The sequence below is a fragment of the Amblyomma maculatum genome, chromosome 4, assembly GCF_055883805.1.
Source record: "Amblyomma maculatum isolate TAMU_Amacu chromosome 4, ASM5588380v1, whole genome shotgun sequence".
In the NCBI taxonomy this organism is placed as follows: domain Eukaryota; kingdom Metazoa; phylum Arthropoda; class Arachnida; order Ixodida; family Ixodidae; genus Amblyomma; species Amblyomma maculatum.
The window spans coordinates 118,951,054-118,966,440 of NC_139347.1; the positions used below are offsets into that span (position 1 = coordinate 118,951,054).

General features: G+C 46.3%; 1 protein-coding gene across 2 annotated transcripts in view; it reads left to right on the top strand.

The window, feature by feature from the left end:
* Positions 1–15,387, top strand: part of SMC5 (structural maintenance of chromosomes 5) — a 162,472-nt gene that overhangs the window by 22,668 nt on the left and 124,417 nt on the right. For both annotated transcript variants that reach the window (XM_084602401.1, XM_084602402.1), the window contains exons 8-10: positions 6,588–6,649; positions 8,676–8,748; positions 10,072–10,183. In XM_084602401.1, the coding sequence (XP_084458527.1) occupies positions 6,588–6,649; positions 8,676–8,748; positions 10,072–10,183 (247 nt within the window). The remainder of the gene's footprint in view (positions 1–6,587; positions 6,650–8,675; positions 8,749–10,071; positions 10,184–15,387) is intronic.

Here is a 15,387-nt window from a genome sequence, read left to right on the forward strand (position 1 = left end):
TTCTCTGAATTCAGGGACGTTGACAGCGAAGTGGAAACTTCGCCAGACATGTCGGATGAAGCCATTGTTGCCTCAGTGGTGGCGGAAGTGGCTCCAATTGACAGTGGCGACGACGACAACACAATGTGTGGAAGACCCGGGCCCAATAGTGGCAGAAGCTGCGCGCGCTGTGAGCATCGGCCGACGCAAGCTGAGCTGATGCAAGTGAAATTCAGGCGGACCTGTTAGCACGGAAGCAGAGCGTGGTGCAGAAAATAGGCAGTAAATTGAGAGTTTTTGGTTTACACTTGTTTTTTCTGACTGCCCGATTTTTCGGACATTTTCATGGTCCGTTGAGAGTCCGAAAAATTGGTTGTCGACTGTATTTTTACATAGGGGCAATGAGAAAACTGATAAAACTCAGGCTTCGACACGTTGCAAATTTGATGACTCTGCACTGTCTCTGATTGATTTTATCGATGACCCAAGCAGCGGCGACTCTGAATATTGTGCCTCCTTTGGTCAGATTTCAATTTCGACCTCGATAACAATGGGGACCAGTCCGGAACACCGGCTCTGGACCTTTGGCTCTTTGACTCTGGCTCTGGCCCTTTAACGATGACTTCGGGCGCAAATTTTAAACCTTTTGGCATCGCTCACGGACACGCTATGCTGTCTAGCGTGTAGTCAGATAACCGAAGCTTCTATTTAGTTGCTGTTTACATTTTTTCCTGCGAGGCGGCTGTTTTTCAACACGCTCCGAACACGCGGCAGCGTCGGAGTTGCATGTGAGAATGGCAGCATCCACGTCAACGACGCTCGCTTCGATACGTCGCAAATATGATGACTCCGCACTATCTAAGACCGATTTTCTCGATGACCCACGCAGCAGCGACTCTTAAGGGGGGACACCCCTCTTAAAACTTTTTTCCTTATTTATGGGTGGATCTGACTGAAACTTGCACCATTAATGTACTTTTGCATGCTGATTTCAAATATCTGATTAGTTTTCTTGTAGATGAAATAGCTTTCAAAATAATCCCTAATTCATGTTCTTCGTTTGGAGGTGAGTTAATTACTAAACACTTTATGGCATGAGGAGAATAGCCCTGCCAGAGTGATCTAGAAGGATCATAGAGTGCCGCTAGTCATGAATTAACGTGGTAGAAGAATTTGAACCAAAGTTACAATAAGTCAAACTTTTATGAATAAAAGCCCAGGTTGGCACCTAAGATTGATAATTAATTCGGTAAATGTTGCCGCATAATAACTGTACATATTTTTGTCCTACGGCACTGTCGAAGGTTTTCTCTTTCTAACAAGACAAGAATGAGAGCTATAGCACAAATAGACTAAGAGATATCTCTCCTCCAAAATTGCAGCACCCTCAAAATTGCAGTTTTGAGAAAACGAGGAAAAACACTTCACAGCATGTAGGTGTAAATTATGTCAATGGTTGATATGTCAACAAGATCAGAAACAGGTGGAAAGTGATCTGAAGCGAAAATTAATGGCCTATGCCAATTTGAGCCAAAGTTACGCAATAGGAAACGCTTGAAAGGAAAATTCCATTTGGGTACCGAAGACAACATAACCTTCTCAGCAAATTTTCTTTTGTCGTCACTGCATTTACCTTGGTTTCATGAGACTCGCAGGATTCCCTTTCTAGAAAAAAAATTTTTAAAGCAATAGCAAGAACAGGACCAGAGATATTGATCTTTAAAAAATGCAACACTACCAAAATTGGGGGATTGTCGGAAGCACTCAAGCCTCACGGCATTTAATCAGGAAGGGCAACCCCAAAGACCTCATGCTATTAAAATGCACCAGGAGCATAGTCGGGGTGCATGCTGTCGCGGTGTTTTCTTTTTTCTGTTTTAGCAACGCCAAGCGAGGCCGCCCGCTTCTTTGCAGAACGTACGCTACGGTGCAAGTCCTTTTCTTCAGCTCTCCTGGACCCAGTTGCTGTCACATTTGTACTGCATTCTTGCAGAATTGCTGCTGCTGTATGCTTGCAGCCGGCATTGAAGCGCAGCACAGCTTCTGCTGTGGCTGCTTCCACAGCAAACAGTGATGAGTGCCGCTCTTTGTGGATCAAGGTCCAGATGACCGAGTGGAAGCTTTCGTTCGAGTTCTGGGTCTTCCCCCGAATGCACCTCTGCAGCAGGCTCTTCTCTGATAAACGACTATAAACAGGCAAAAGAGCATCAGCCACATCTCTTGGCAGACTGTAATTGTGCTTTGGTGCAGGCTCCTCTTTTGCCTTTGCAGCGTTGTGGCGGCACCATGACTTCTCACCGGTAGGACACAAACTGTGTTTGGGGCAGTCATCAGTAGATGTGATGTGGTAATATGTCGCCATCACAGCTCGCTGCATGGCATCCACATCACCTACATTTGATCGAAGTGCTCGGCCATAATATATTGCCAGCTTGTCAACTAGATCAGCTGTCAGCCTTCCTCTGCCACCAAGACTTTGCTTCCCTGCACCCTTGTGTCTCTGCAAGAGGTTGCGCAAAGCTGCTCCCATACGCTTGTGCACGTGATTTATGCAGTCCTCTTTGACTATTTCAATGTAGCCATAGATTGCAGCATCTTTAAGAGCACTGAACGTGCGACTGTCCCCATCGCATAGCATGGTTGTGTAGCGCATGTTGTGGCGCTGCAGAGATCTTTCAAACAGAATTTTGCCAGCCTCTACTTCCATTTGACCAGCCTTGGAGTTGGTGTTTTTTTGGCACTGGTGGCGTGATTTCCAAAGTTCGTAGCCGTCAGTGTTTGGCTTGGGACCAATTTCGCAGCCCAGACAAAAGTTTGACAACACCACATAATCAAGCACGTAACCAGTGAAGAGTTCCCCCACGGCACCGACGCCTATATGTGATGAGTGTCCGCGCGTCATCCATGTGTCGTCGTAGCACACGGCAATGTTCCCCCTATGCCCAAAACACAAGTCATCGTAGACCTTCGCCACTGCCTGCGCGGCTTGTGCCATAGCGGTCGTGGCGGCTCGGGTAGCAGCGGGTTGCAGTGTGTTCTTCAGATGCCGTTGAAACGTCTTGTTGTGCATCCCGCGCCGCGACAACCCCATCGCCGAAAAGATATCGTTCATTGCTGTCTGGCCGTTACCGGTCGACAGCATTGCTCGACTAGCCAGAATATTCAGCTCAAAAGGATTGCACCTTTTCTCGCCGTCAACCCTCCGCGAGTTCCACTCGGCCGCAATCTCACCGCAGTTGTCGCACAGCACGATCAGTTTTACGGCGAGGCCATAGCTCCGGTCGCTGGTAATTAAACGCACGCATCCACGACATGTTTTGCACCGCACGGCATCCAGAAGGATATTCACAATGCTGAGGTCAATTACCGCATAGGAGGCTGTTCCGTCCGCATCTGACTCTGCGGACGCACCACTTGCATCGGCGAACAGCGCGGTCTTTCGTGCCGTCGCCGGCGTCGATACCAGTCTATCAAGCGTAGCCTGCTCACGGGCACTCACTTGAGTTATGTCACTGTTAGTGACAGGCGCGGTATCAATACGTACACGACTGCAGTCGGCACGAAGAACGGCGCCGTTGTCCAGCGGAATCGGAGAAGCGTCGCCGCCCGCAACGTGATCGTCACACAATCCCGCAGCACTGGCACTTGCTTCTTGCACAGTATGCAACGAAGTCGCATTCTTAACGCGTTTCTTTGGTTGCTTTCGCCCGAACTTGTGCAAAGAGCAGTACTTCTTCGCGCCTGGCATGACTCTCGCGTTGCACTAGCGTGGTCGGCAGAAAGACAAAATGGCGTCACTGGGAGTCCGCATTTCAGGGCTAGCTTGCCGGAACCAACCAAACGACGCCATTTTGATCACGTGCCTTAACCGGCCAATAGTAGCGCGCGCTGCATGCTATCTTTTTGTTTGTTTTTTATGGGGAAGGCGGAGCGCACAGGGTTGCTTTCCGAAAGAAAAAATAAGCCGAAAGCGCGCGCTTTCGAACGAGACCAAAATCGCCGCGGTGGAGCGCGTAGTTCTCATGCGCCGGGCGATCGAAATTGGGTGTCGTTTGTCCACAATTTAAAGGGCAGTGGGTGTGGTACTGCATTTTTTAATCGCTATAACTTCATAAATACGCGGGGTATAAGGATGAAAATTTGCGTGCAGATGCGGAATGGTGCGAGGAATACGAAAATGAAAAAATTGAAAATCCGATTTTCAGGCCGATTTTCGGTGCCAAAGAGCCGTGTCCCCCCTTAAGATGCCACTTTATTGTCAGAATTCAGTTTTGACCCCAATGACGATGAAGCTTCGCTTTCTTTGTTGGCCTGTTTTGCATGTGTCTGGGACCGCTCTGGATTTTTTGTTTGTGTTATTGGTCAACTTTATTTGGGCCTGATACCTTACTTCCTGCTCAACAGAGTGTCGTTCTGCCCAAGAATCCCACCAGGCATTCATTTCGGCATGCCTGTGGCATGCCAAATCTCTCCATGGCAGCAGGGCAGTCCAGCCGAAAAGCAGCCATAAATGCTTCCACTGTGGAGAACTCCGATCCTTGGACTTGCTTGAAGGCTGCCTTGTATTGAACCAGAAGCTTGGAACAAGCGGCAGTGTAGTCTTTCGGAGTCACACAATCCTTAATGTATGCGAAAAGTTATTATTATGCATCAAGAACGCTATTCAATACTGAACTTGCATTTTTTCACAGGGAGTGGCCAATAGAATGCTCTGCATTTTGTATATCTCGAAAAGTTTTAAATATTTTTTTTGTTTCATTGACAAGTGCATTTCCTCTAGTTATATTAAATTTTTTTTCTAAGATCTTTTTCTGGAGAAATACCATTGTGTGTTACAACCTACAGCTTCATATTCAAAGTTGTATGCCTTAAAAGTGAATCTATTATTGGCCTCTAGATCGAGCAGAGTCGCCACCTAGCGGCAGAGCAGCGAAACCTACCCAGTGTGGATGCGTGTTCGTGTCGCATGCGAGCCCGCAGTGATTTGCGTGTGCGTGTGCGGCGGCGTGTACCAGAGTGCTTTTTGTTTGCTTCGCGGTTCCTGTGCGCCTTTACTTACCTATCTGCCTCCTGCAAAGGAATATGAACAGGCTATTGTCCCACGCTCCATTAAAAAAAATATGTACTTGTCCATATCGAGTATGTCGCGCTGGAAAGTCGCTGTCTTTGGAGCTTGAGATTCTTAGACAACCAATGTCTCACACGAAGCGTTGCTATCGTTAGGCGCCGTGTCAAAGCAAAACAGGTTGCTGCCGTCAATACAACTTGATGCAAGCGCTCAAAAATCGTATATTCCCGTTTCTGTTTGGAATACAGCAACTACTGAAACACGACTGCAGACTGCTGCATAGCAAAATTCAGTTTGAACAAGCCACTCTGTGCCTTCTGCATCCACGGTAGAGTTCTCTGAGTACTTTTTTTTTTTTCTTGCTATTAAACCTCTGTCGCGGTGTCTCAGTGGTAGTGCGCTGGACTGCTGATTTCGAAAACGGGAGTTCGATTCCGGCCATTTCGAAAGGCACTTCTGCCACAACTGCTGGATAATGCACCGGCAGCTGTGGAAAAATGTCAGGAGAGCAAAAATGAAGAGATTGAAAGCGATTGTTTGTAGCAAGAGCTACACTACGCTACCAGGCCAATCATTTCGTGTTGAAGACAGGCCACTAATGCGCGGGAACCGTAGAGGAGCAAGAGGTGCGCTGCGCATGACATCAGGGCTCGCGGCCGACTCCACTGCCGACGCAGCGAAGGTATCCGAACGAAGAGAAGAACGCCTTGCCATAAGGAGATGCCAAGATACAGAGCGGCCTAGACGCCCGAACAGAGGAGAATGCCTTGCCAAGCGGAGATGCCAAGGTGCAGAGCGCAGTAATAATAATAATAATGATAATAATAAATTGGTTTACAGGAAAGGAAAGGTGCAGTATCTGTCACACGTGCTTTATGGAAAGTGGAAAGAGAGAAAGAGCTGTAGTGGAGGGCTACGGAGTAATTTGACCACCTGAGAACCATTAACGTGCACTGACGTCGCACAGCATGCGGATATCTCTCTGTTTCGTCTTCATCGAAATGAAGCTGCCGGTAGAGCGTAAAAAGTGGCGCATAGGAGCAGCAAAGAGAGTGAGAGTAAGAAGGCGAAGAGAGCAGGGGGCACGCCCAACAGAGAGAGGAACGGCTTGCCAAATAGTGATGCCAGACTGCCGAGCATAATAGACGGAGCATAGCCGCCGAGATGGGGCCTATAGAACAATCGATGGGAACCAACAGAAGAGGATCTGACTCTCATTGCTAAACATACAGGACCACAACAAGTTCAGCCAGGGAAACATACCTCTCGTTACATATATCTTTGCATAGCTGAGCTAAGCATAGCTGAGCATTGCCCTTTTTTTTTTTTTTTACCAATGTTTCGCTGCAGTGAACTGGAGTGCCTCCCTGAAGGGTGTTTACCATCAATTTCTGTGTAATGCCCATTGCTAAGCAGTGTTTAGTGCATTGGTGTTAAGTTGAAGCTGTGGCCTCCACTGAGGCTCAGTGAATGGCGAAGAGTGTTTCTCTTGTGCATCAAATCACATTTTAGTCCTGTGCTCTTTTTTTTCCTTTTCCAGGTCTCATCTGCCAAGCGTGAGTTACGGCGTCGGATTCAGGACCAAGAGGCCAGGGCCTCAAGGTGGGTCTAAAAAGATCAAGATTCCTCGCTGGTTCTAACAATACTGAGTTCCTGCAGGCTGGAATCAACTGGTGATTTCAGTGCAGTCGATCTGAGATATATCGGGCTTACAGAGGATCACAAAACAAAGTATATCAATAATTCTATGTATAAAACATGTTAGCGGATGAGCCTAGCCGTACAGCCACCAACCGATTTTTCGCATTCTAATAATTGAGACTTACACAATATTTTGGACATTGGAAACCGCCAAACACTTTGTAGGAGCATGTAGGTATTCACGACCAATATTTCGGATTTAGTGGAATTCAGACTTGATTTTCTAAAATGCTTTGGAGGTCAGTATTCAGATGAAAACCCTTTTTTTTTTTCGATGCAATATAGATGCGAGCAGGCATCACTGTCACAGTTAACTCATCCTTCACACCAGTGGCCGATGCAATCTTGCATTTAAATGGAGTCGCTCGGATGGAATTTTGCCTTGGCTGTTTGTATAGTTGGCATTTTAGGTAGTGGCAGTGACGGCACTGCTCGTACGAGGAATTCAAAACACTGTGGTACCGTGTAAGAAAAAAGTGGTAAAAGCACATCATAGAGAGTGTCAAAGGAGTTTTTTTTTTGTGTGTGTCAAAGGGCACACCGGAAAAAGCGCGCAATCTAATAAAACGAGGAATTCCTAAAGAAAAATGAACACTGCTCATAAAAAAAGTCAGGCATGTTAACAGCATTTCGCTACAGGAGGTCTCTTCAGTTGGTCTGACACAACCTTCACATGTCAAATGAGCATTATAAATCCTCGTTTCTTGGATATTGTTCCCTTTTCGTACTATATGTGGCAAGATCTTCTAATTTCTATCGTAATCTTATGTATTTTGCTCTTTACATAGCCGCGCCAACAGATGAGTAATACACAAACCGATTCCCTTAATCTTGGTGGTTTAGAATAGTATACTACAGTGAAATCTCATTACTACGAACACCACATTAACAAATTTTTTCAAACTAACGGATTTTTTAAGAGTCCCCAGCAGATTTCCTATGTTTTCAGTGTAAAACTATTTCAGAATTACGAATTCCAAAATAGCATGTATTTCAGAATAATGTAAATATCTTATTTTTTCTTCTACTATAATGCAGGAACATCAGTATTACGAACTTCGCTAAAATTAGCAGTGTTGCAGCTCACAACTCTCGCGTGAAACAGAAACCACTATTTCTGTGTGTAAGGCCCTTGGGCTGTAGCTATCATCAGCATATTTAGTGCTAGCTCTTACCGCCACCACAAAGCTGTGGTTCAATATGCAGTAGCTAGCAGGCCTAGCTGCCTGCCATTTTAATTCCTGTGTTCTGCGTTTTTTTTTTGTGGTATATTGTGCGAAATTTGTGCGAGATCTGACAATGATTGCTGCCAGCGAAGTGCCAAGAAGATAGGAAGGCAGCTTTCACTGCCAGAAATCGATGTAGAGAAAAAGCAAATCGGCCTCATAGCCCCATTGACCACCGTGATCATTTTGAAAAACAGAGAAAAGTTTTTCAAACTTCAGAGAGCACTGAAGATGTGGCCATATAGAACTCTGATGTTTTTTGCACAGTTCGTACTTTCATTGCTCGGTGCAGTCACGCACTCGACGAGGTGTTGCACAGAATAGAAGGTGTATGTGCTGTAGGGGGTGTAATGTAGTGCCTGGTCGTGTTTGCTCCACGTGGCAGAAGAAAATAATTGATTTCTTCAACTAAATCAGCTTTGAAGTTAGTGCAACATTTTCATTTGAGATTCTGCTTGTCTACACATGTGCCTACTGTCAAGGTACATCATTTTCATACCTAGATTTGATCATTGGCTTATAATCGCAGATTTTTCACTACAACGTTTCAAAATAACGAACAATTTTTTGCGGTCCCGCAAGATTCGTTATATTGAAATTTGACTACCGCCAAATAAGCGTTACGTTGCTAATTAGTTGTTCTTGAAGATGTGGAACTCTGCACAAGTGTAAACGGCGTTAATTTATTTTTTCCCCATTAGGATGAAGGCAGATGCTGAGTCCATTGTGCACATTGAACAGGAAATGGCTGACCTGGTGCCGGACAAGAGTGAGGTCAGATATTCTTTCCTGCCCATTCTTCATGTAAAGGTGTGCTTAGAGAGACACATTTTTTTCCTCTTGGCCTGATCTGAAACTCGGTGATCTCCCTTTGCGAAAGGGAATGGCCTTCTCATCTGCAGCAGACAGTCGTGCTTAGTGCAGTTGGCGTTGCTGTGTGCACGACTGCATGATTTCGTTGATATGCATCATTTCTCTGCTGAGTGTCGTATCTTTGGTGCGTGCATGCCGTAGTGGTGATTCCTGATCCTAATACCACTTAGCAAGAACGCCCAAGGTAAATTGGCCTTGCAAGGAAAGTTGGATATTTGCTCAGGCAGCAAAAACCGCGGTCCCAGCGAAACCGCTGCATGACTTGCAGAGTGGGAAGAGGCCTCAAGTAGGCTGATGGAAGGCTGTTGTCGAAAGCAGTGGTCTCTGAAAAACACTTCAAAAACAGCGGCATTGGACGCATATTCATAATCACTGTGAATGACGTCTTGAACGAGCTTGCCCTTCATATAAGCTTTCCAGAAAGCTGATGCGATGCCAACAATATTTAATGCCTGCCCCAAGTAGAGGGCGTTTGATTCAGTTCAGAGGGATCTCGGCTGCCTAATGTGGATGAGTCTGAAAGTCATAGGTGCATGATTACAAACTTTGCGAAAAGACGGGGACTTCCATTTTGTGGGCGAACAGGCCAGACAAATCTCTCAGACAGAAGGATGATTGAGGCAGTGTTTGAGGCTTTCACCATGACATTAGAGCGATGACAGTAAAATGTGGTTGTTCAGAGTGGGAAAGAGTTCGATTAAGGCATGAAAATTTTGTTACTGTTACAATTGAAGGCTCGTTAGAATTGCATGAATATGGAATTTTACCAGTTTGGTTGCCGATAAGGTTCCTTACTAATTGGACGGGGTTCGGTTTTACACGTGGGAACACCTTCTTGCTTTAATCGTCGCATCGTTTAATATAGATTTTATTTCGGTTAGGCAACTGATGTGCTTGTCATCACAGTATAACTTGCGCTGAGAGCAGCTGCTGTTCTCGTTGTAGCACAGCGACCCTATGCAATAATGCAGTAATACCCTAGGAAATAATCAGGGCATCCCATTTTGTCTTGATGCCACAAATGAGTCGAGCGTTTGGAAGAATTTTCAAATTCATCTTTGTCAGCAACAAACACATCTTCGGCTGCCGAGCAAAGATCGGCATGACCGTGGCCACAAAGGGCGATAGAAGAATTTTTCGCAGAGCATAAAATTTGTGCAGAGTCATCATTAGTCAGAAACAAGTTTTGCTGCTCTGAAATAGCTGTGTAATGCTTGTCCGCAGGTCGAAAGAGTGCAAGTTGACCTGCAGCAGTGCAACCTTGCCATTAATCACATTCGCCGGGATCGGGCTGAGGTGGATGCTGTCATCGGGGACCGGCAGCGCGAGAGCACAGGTCAGTGGCCACCTCGCCAGGGATACTATTCAGCCACTGGGCATTCACGATCGGTCTGGGTCCAAGGGAGGGAGGAGCCTCAGGCACAGGGTGCTTGTGGGTGAGAGCAGCCACAACATGACACGAGTAAGTGATGCGCCGCAGGATAGAGCACTTCCGTTTCTGCGTGCGCCGGTTGTTGCCACAAGCATAACACTCATTTGTTAAGCACTTGACTTGCTGGAAAAGCTTCTGCTACAGCACTGGTTTTAGGCAAGGCTTAGCATTGCCACACGTGTTTCCGCCTCTTACTGGCAGTCGGTTCTATAAGGAACGAGCAAGTTAACTGATGTGGCAAGTATCATATAACCAGGAATGTAGGTCGAGATTTTTTTCTAAAAAAAAAAATAAAAAAGAAAAAGCTGAAGTCACTCGCTCGTCTCTTATAACAATATTTTAGATTTAGCAGAATTTAGCAGAATTTTAGGCACAGTCTGGCAACAAGTGGCGTGCCTGCTCATGAACGGGCAGCCAAAATCGTATCAACATCCTGCAGTTGCTGGCATTTTTTTTTTCCGTCCCAAGCGCATTTATCATCGCGTGTGCTCTTTCGTTCAACCTATGAGAGTATAAAATGCCTCTTTAGCAATGAATAACAGCATGTGGAGGAAGTGATGTTCGCCGAAGCGAATGGCAACATGGCCGCTCTCTCAGTGATACTTAAGGGGGGACATGGGTCTTGAGCAAAATTTTCTTAATATTCGTCCTGTCAGTATGAAATTTGCAGGGTTTATGTAAATTCTTGTGCTAGTTTCAAATATGTTGTTAGTTTTCTTCTACATAAATTTGCTGAGTAGTTATAGCAACTTTGCTGTTCCAGACTTGCGGGAAGCTTGTAAAAATATCTACTGAAGGGAAACTGCTAAAATGCACATGGATCTGTTCCTGAATGTCTAAGGAATACAATAAATTAAGTTTTGTGCTCCTGCCTTACTACAAGCCAAAGTTATGGAAGTTTTAAGTTTCAGCTTCACAAGTGCAACCACCCCCTTTCTACATCTTCTTATGTTTAAAAATTTTTCATGCAGTTGAGACCTTGTATAATAGCTTTATTGTGTTCCTTTAACACTCACGAGCCAGTAAAAAAAAAAATCATTACAATCTAACTAGTAGGAGAGCCGCAATGCCACCCGCAAAATAGAAGGGTAGGCAAAATTTTCATTTTGAGAAAAATGGAAAAAACGAATTGCAATGTCAAACACTAATTTAATCAAACAAAAACTAGAAATGCAGGCCACTGTGGCCTAGAAGGCTCCTGGACAGTAATCTGCATTGGGCTTGCCCTTCTGCTTTCGTTTTGCTGCAGTCTGAAAAGCTGCAGAGGAAGCACGCTTCCTCTCTGCTCTCAGACATTCACTGGTGCAATGCACACGTTTACAATTTAAAATGGCTATAAACCTCCAGGAATGTAGTCTCTTTGCTTTCCAACGTCCAAGTGTCGCCTCTTTCATTTTGATTTGCAGTTGCAGCACATTCAATTGTCACTTTTTTGTTGTTTTTTTTTTTTTTTTACGTCGTTTTGCTACGTCCTCGCATCAAGACCGCGGTGAGGAACGTTTATTGCGGAAAAGAAATGCAATTTGGAGCTGTTTGCTGCTTCCCAGTGCTCTGCATTGCACTGGAAGCAAGTGAATTCCCTAAGGGCTATGAACGAGGTCCGATCGGCGCAAACGCGCGGCGAGCTCTACGAAGACGACGTGTCCCGCAGTTTACGCATTGGAGAATAAGTTTGACGGCGATTCCTTATCCCCGCTCACTTTTTTAAATGCCAATATTGCCGCCGTGTGTTTTACGCTTCGCCAATCTCGGCAAACTGTTTAGATCTGACGATCGTGAACTCCGCATCGCCAAGCGGACTGTCCGCCGCGCTGCCGTCATCGTTACGAACACAATCCGTCTACCGCTTCGTTGCTGGAGTTGGTGCGAGTTCAAGCTTTTCCTGTTTTGAGCTTATCTTTCTGCTCATCTGCGGCCTGCGTTATCACTGTCGCGGCGGGTGCGACCGCTGGCAGTAGCAGTCCGCCGTGCTGGGGAACACGCTAGGCCTACTTCAGGCTCGTACACACGATCGTTCGGCGCACGATTTCCGTCGGCCTGAGCGCGCACAGCCGGGGCAGGGCATCACTTGAGATGATTATTCAACTATTTTTTTCACTTTTTTCACAAATTCTTGCCATGAACGCACCTCGCGGTTCGGAACCAAGCGCGGCCGGCGTCACGTCTCCGCCGTCTCCCCGCGGCTCGGGCACGCCGAGCAGACGCCGTCAGCCAGCTCCACCAATGCGGGGACGCCTTATCGTCACGTGCACCCCGAAAGCCAATGGGATTGCAAATGCCACGTTTTCTTTTTTGCTATTTTTTATGCGACCAATGGGCGAATGTAAACAGCAGAGGCGGCAATTTGAAGACGAAAGGCGGCTCTTTCGAATGAGACCAAGATGGCTACGGTGCCGCGCACAAAATGGGAGCTACGCCTCGCGGAAAATGGTTGTTTCGGGGGTGGTTTTCGGCCTAAATTTGGGCGACATCGATTATATAAATTGGCATTGTGACTAAAATACTGACCCTAGAGATGAAAAACTTAGCAGATAGGTAGATAAAGAGCTACTGATTTCGCAAATCACATTTTCTAAAAAGTGATTTTTTCGCGATTTTTTGGTTTGCAAGACCCGTGTCCCCCCTTAAGCGGTTTGGCATGCGGTGCCATGGACAAGATCAGCTGTTCGCATGCAACCTTTCAAGAAATGCTGCGTAAGCAGCACGCTGGAAGGAACTAGATGACACACTCTGGGAGGTGGCCAACTGCAAAGAGTTGTCTTCCGAAAAGCTGCTGAAAGTATGGAGTGAAATCGTAGCTCCAGTGATGCAGGGACTATGCACTTCTCCACTTTTTTTTTCTTGGTTCATTTTTCTTGTTTTTTTTTACTTCGCAGTAAAAGGGTTGACCTATATTCCCACTGGACCTATAATACAGTTTATATGGTAGTACTGGTACTGCTCAAAAACACCAGATGTTCGAACGAACCAGAAGTTTTGTCATCTTTTTCATTTTAGGAAGTTCAAGTACTTCGGGTAGGGTGTAGTGCAATTTGATTCCACTAATGAGTGCTGTTTGCAAACTGTTTGCATTTAAAATATTTGCACACACTTCGTAAATGACTAAATAGAAGCAGAGCATTGTTAGATATCAGTCAGCGAGGGGAACGGGCTAGCTTTCGAAAGAAATCTTGACAGTAGAATACATTTATGCCATCAGTCAGAGAAGTGTGCAGGATATAACTAGGCCCTCCATATAGCTATAATAGATTGCGAGAAGACACTGGACTCTGTCAATACATTGGACTTACGCAGACTTGCATACCTGGGATGTAGAAGAGGCATACATGAAACTACTGAAAAATATCTCTACGGGTTGTACAGTCGAACCCAGATATATCGAACTCGAAGGGGATTGCGAAATAGTTCGATATATCGATAATTCTATATACAGAAATCGGCTTGTGACGGCACTTACAATGCGAAAAAACGATACCGCATTTGTCGCGTAATCAACCCACTCGCATAATATACCCACCCTCTACTTTTGCACCTGAGAATTTGAAAAAAAAAAAAAAAAAAGCGTTAAGGCCAGCTCGCTCACATGCGAGCGATTGAGCGATCTCGGCGACAATGCGGCAGCGACAGAGCGAAAATTTTCAAACTTGGAACTGCGTTCCTCTCACCGCTCGAGCCACCGTGGCAGCTCAAAACAAGGTTTAAATCGCGAGCGTTTTCGCTTGCATATCGATGGCGCGCGTCACTCCGTTTCGGTCCTCTCATCCACAGCTCATTTCTTGGCAGCGTGCCAAGATGCTGCACAGCGATAACGTCAGGGCGCGTTTATCTTTTGATAGCTCCTGCGGTGACAGGGAGCGAACTTGGCAGAGTGCCCCTGATGGCTTGATTACACAAGCCTGGTTCGATTTATCACGCCGCGCTTGGAGTGGGCATCATGAACGCAGCAGCTGACCGTGCGCTTTCGTTGATTCATACATGCAAGGATAAACGACTCCCGCAAAAAAAAAAAAAAAAAAACATGCCCTGCCGCTTCTTAACGTCCGCAGCCGCCATATCTTACGCTACGCCGCCCATACAGCACACATGATAAAAATGAATGACTCTCGCAAAAAAAAAAAGAGAGAGAGAGAGAGCCACGTCAGCCGCAGTGCGCAGGGGGTTTGCAGCACACGCTAAAGCGTCCGACGTCTGTCTGAAAACGGGCTGAGCTGGCTTGGCGCATGCGTAGCGCGTGCTGAAGGAAAGAGATAGCTCGGCAAAAGAATGGGCATACGCACGCACATGGCTTGCAAATGTCATGTGCTGGCGCGCGGGAAACGATGACTGCAGATGTGCGCGCCTTTGGGGAATGGGCGCGGCGCTGCCCAGAGCAGCCGTCGCCGAACTGTCCCCTCATTCCTTCCGCGCGGGGCTTGAAAACGTCACGCGGCGAACGGCCAAGGGTGATGCGATTGTCTTTGGGGAAGGCCCACTTTCCAGTGTGTCGTGCGGAGTTCGATATATCGAACGACCGGTGAAATTGAGTTCGATATATGACGCGGCTTTCCTATACTTTTATATGGGATTTTCAAGGGGATATTCCGCGAGTTCGATATAACCAAAATTCGATATATCCGGGTTCGATACAACCGGGTTCTACTGTATAGCCATCATAGCCTTTCAGGAAGGGTGTCAGGTGGAACACTACACAGGCTCAGGGTGGCCTGAAAGCCCGGGCTTGGCCTGGCTCACAGGCTTCTTCACCTGGCCTGGGCTGGGCCCATGTCTAATGTTGCAGTTCCGTGTCGGGCTTGGGTTTGAAGTTACGTGCCCAGGCCCGTGTCAGGCTTAGGCCTTTGCATAGAGGGCCAATTTCCACATTTTTATCATTATTGCACTGTTAAGGGGAGACGCGGGTCTTAGAATGATTGAATATGGTCAAAAGATTGATTGATTGTGAGAAAACTCATTTTCGAAACGTATATTCTTTCAAGCACTGGCATGCAAATTGTTAGCGCTGAATTTGGTCAGGAAATGCAATAAAATATGCTTTCAAAACATCACAGCAGTCACGAAATGCTCCCCGAAAAGAGGAAATTTGTTCGAAATTCCCGCACGCGCTGCAGGCG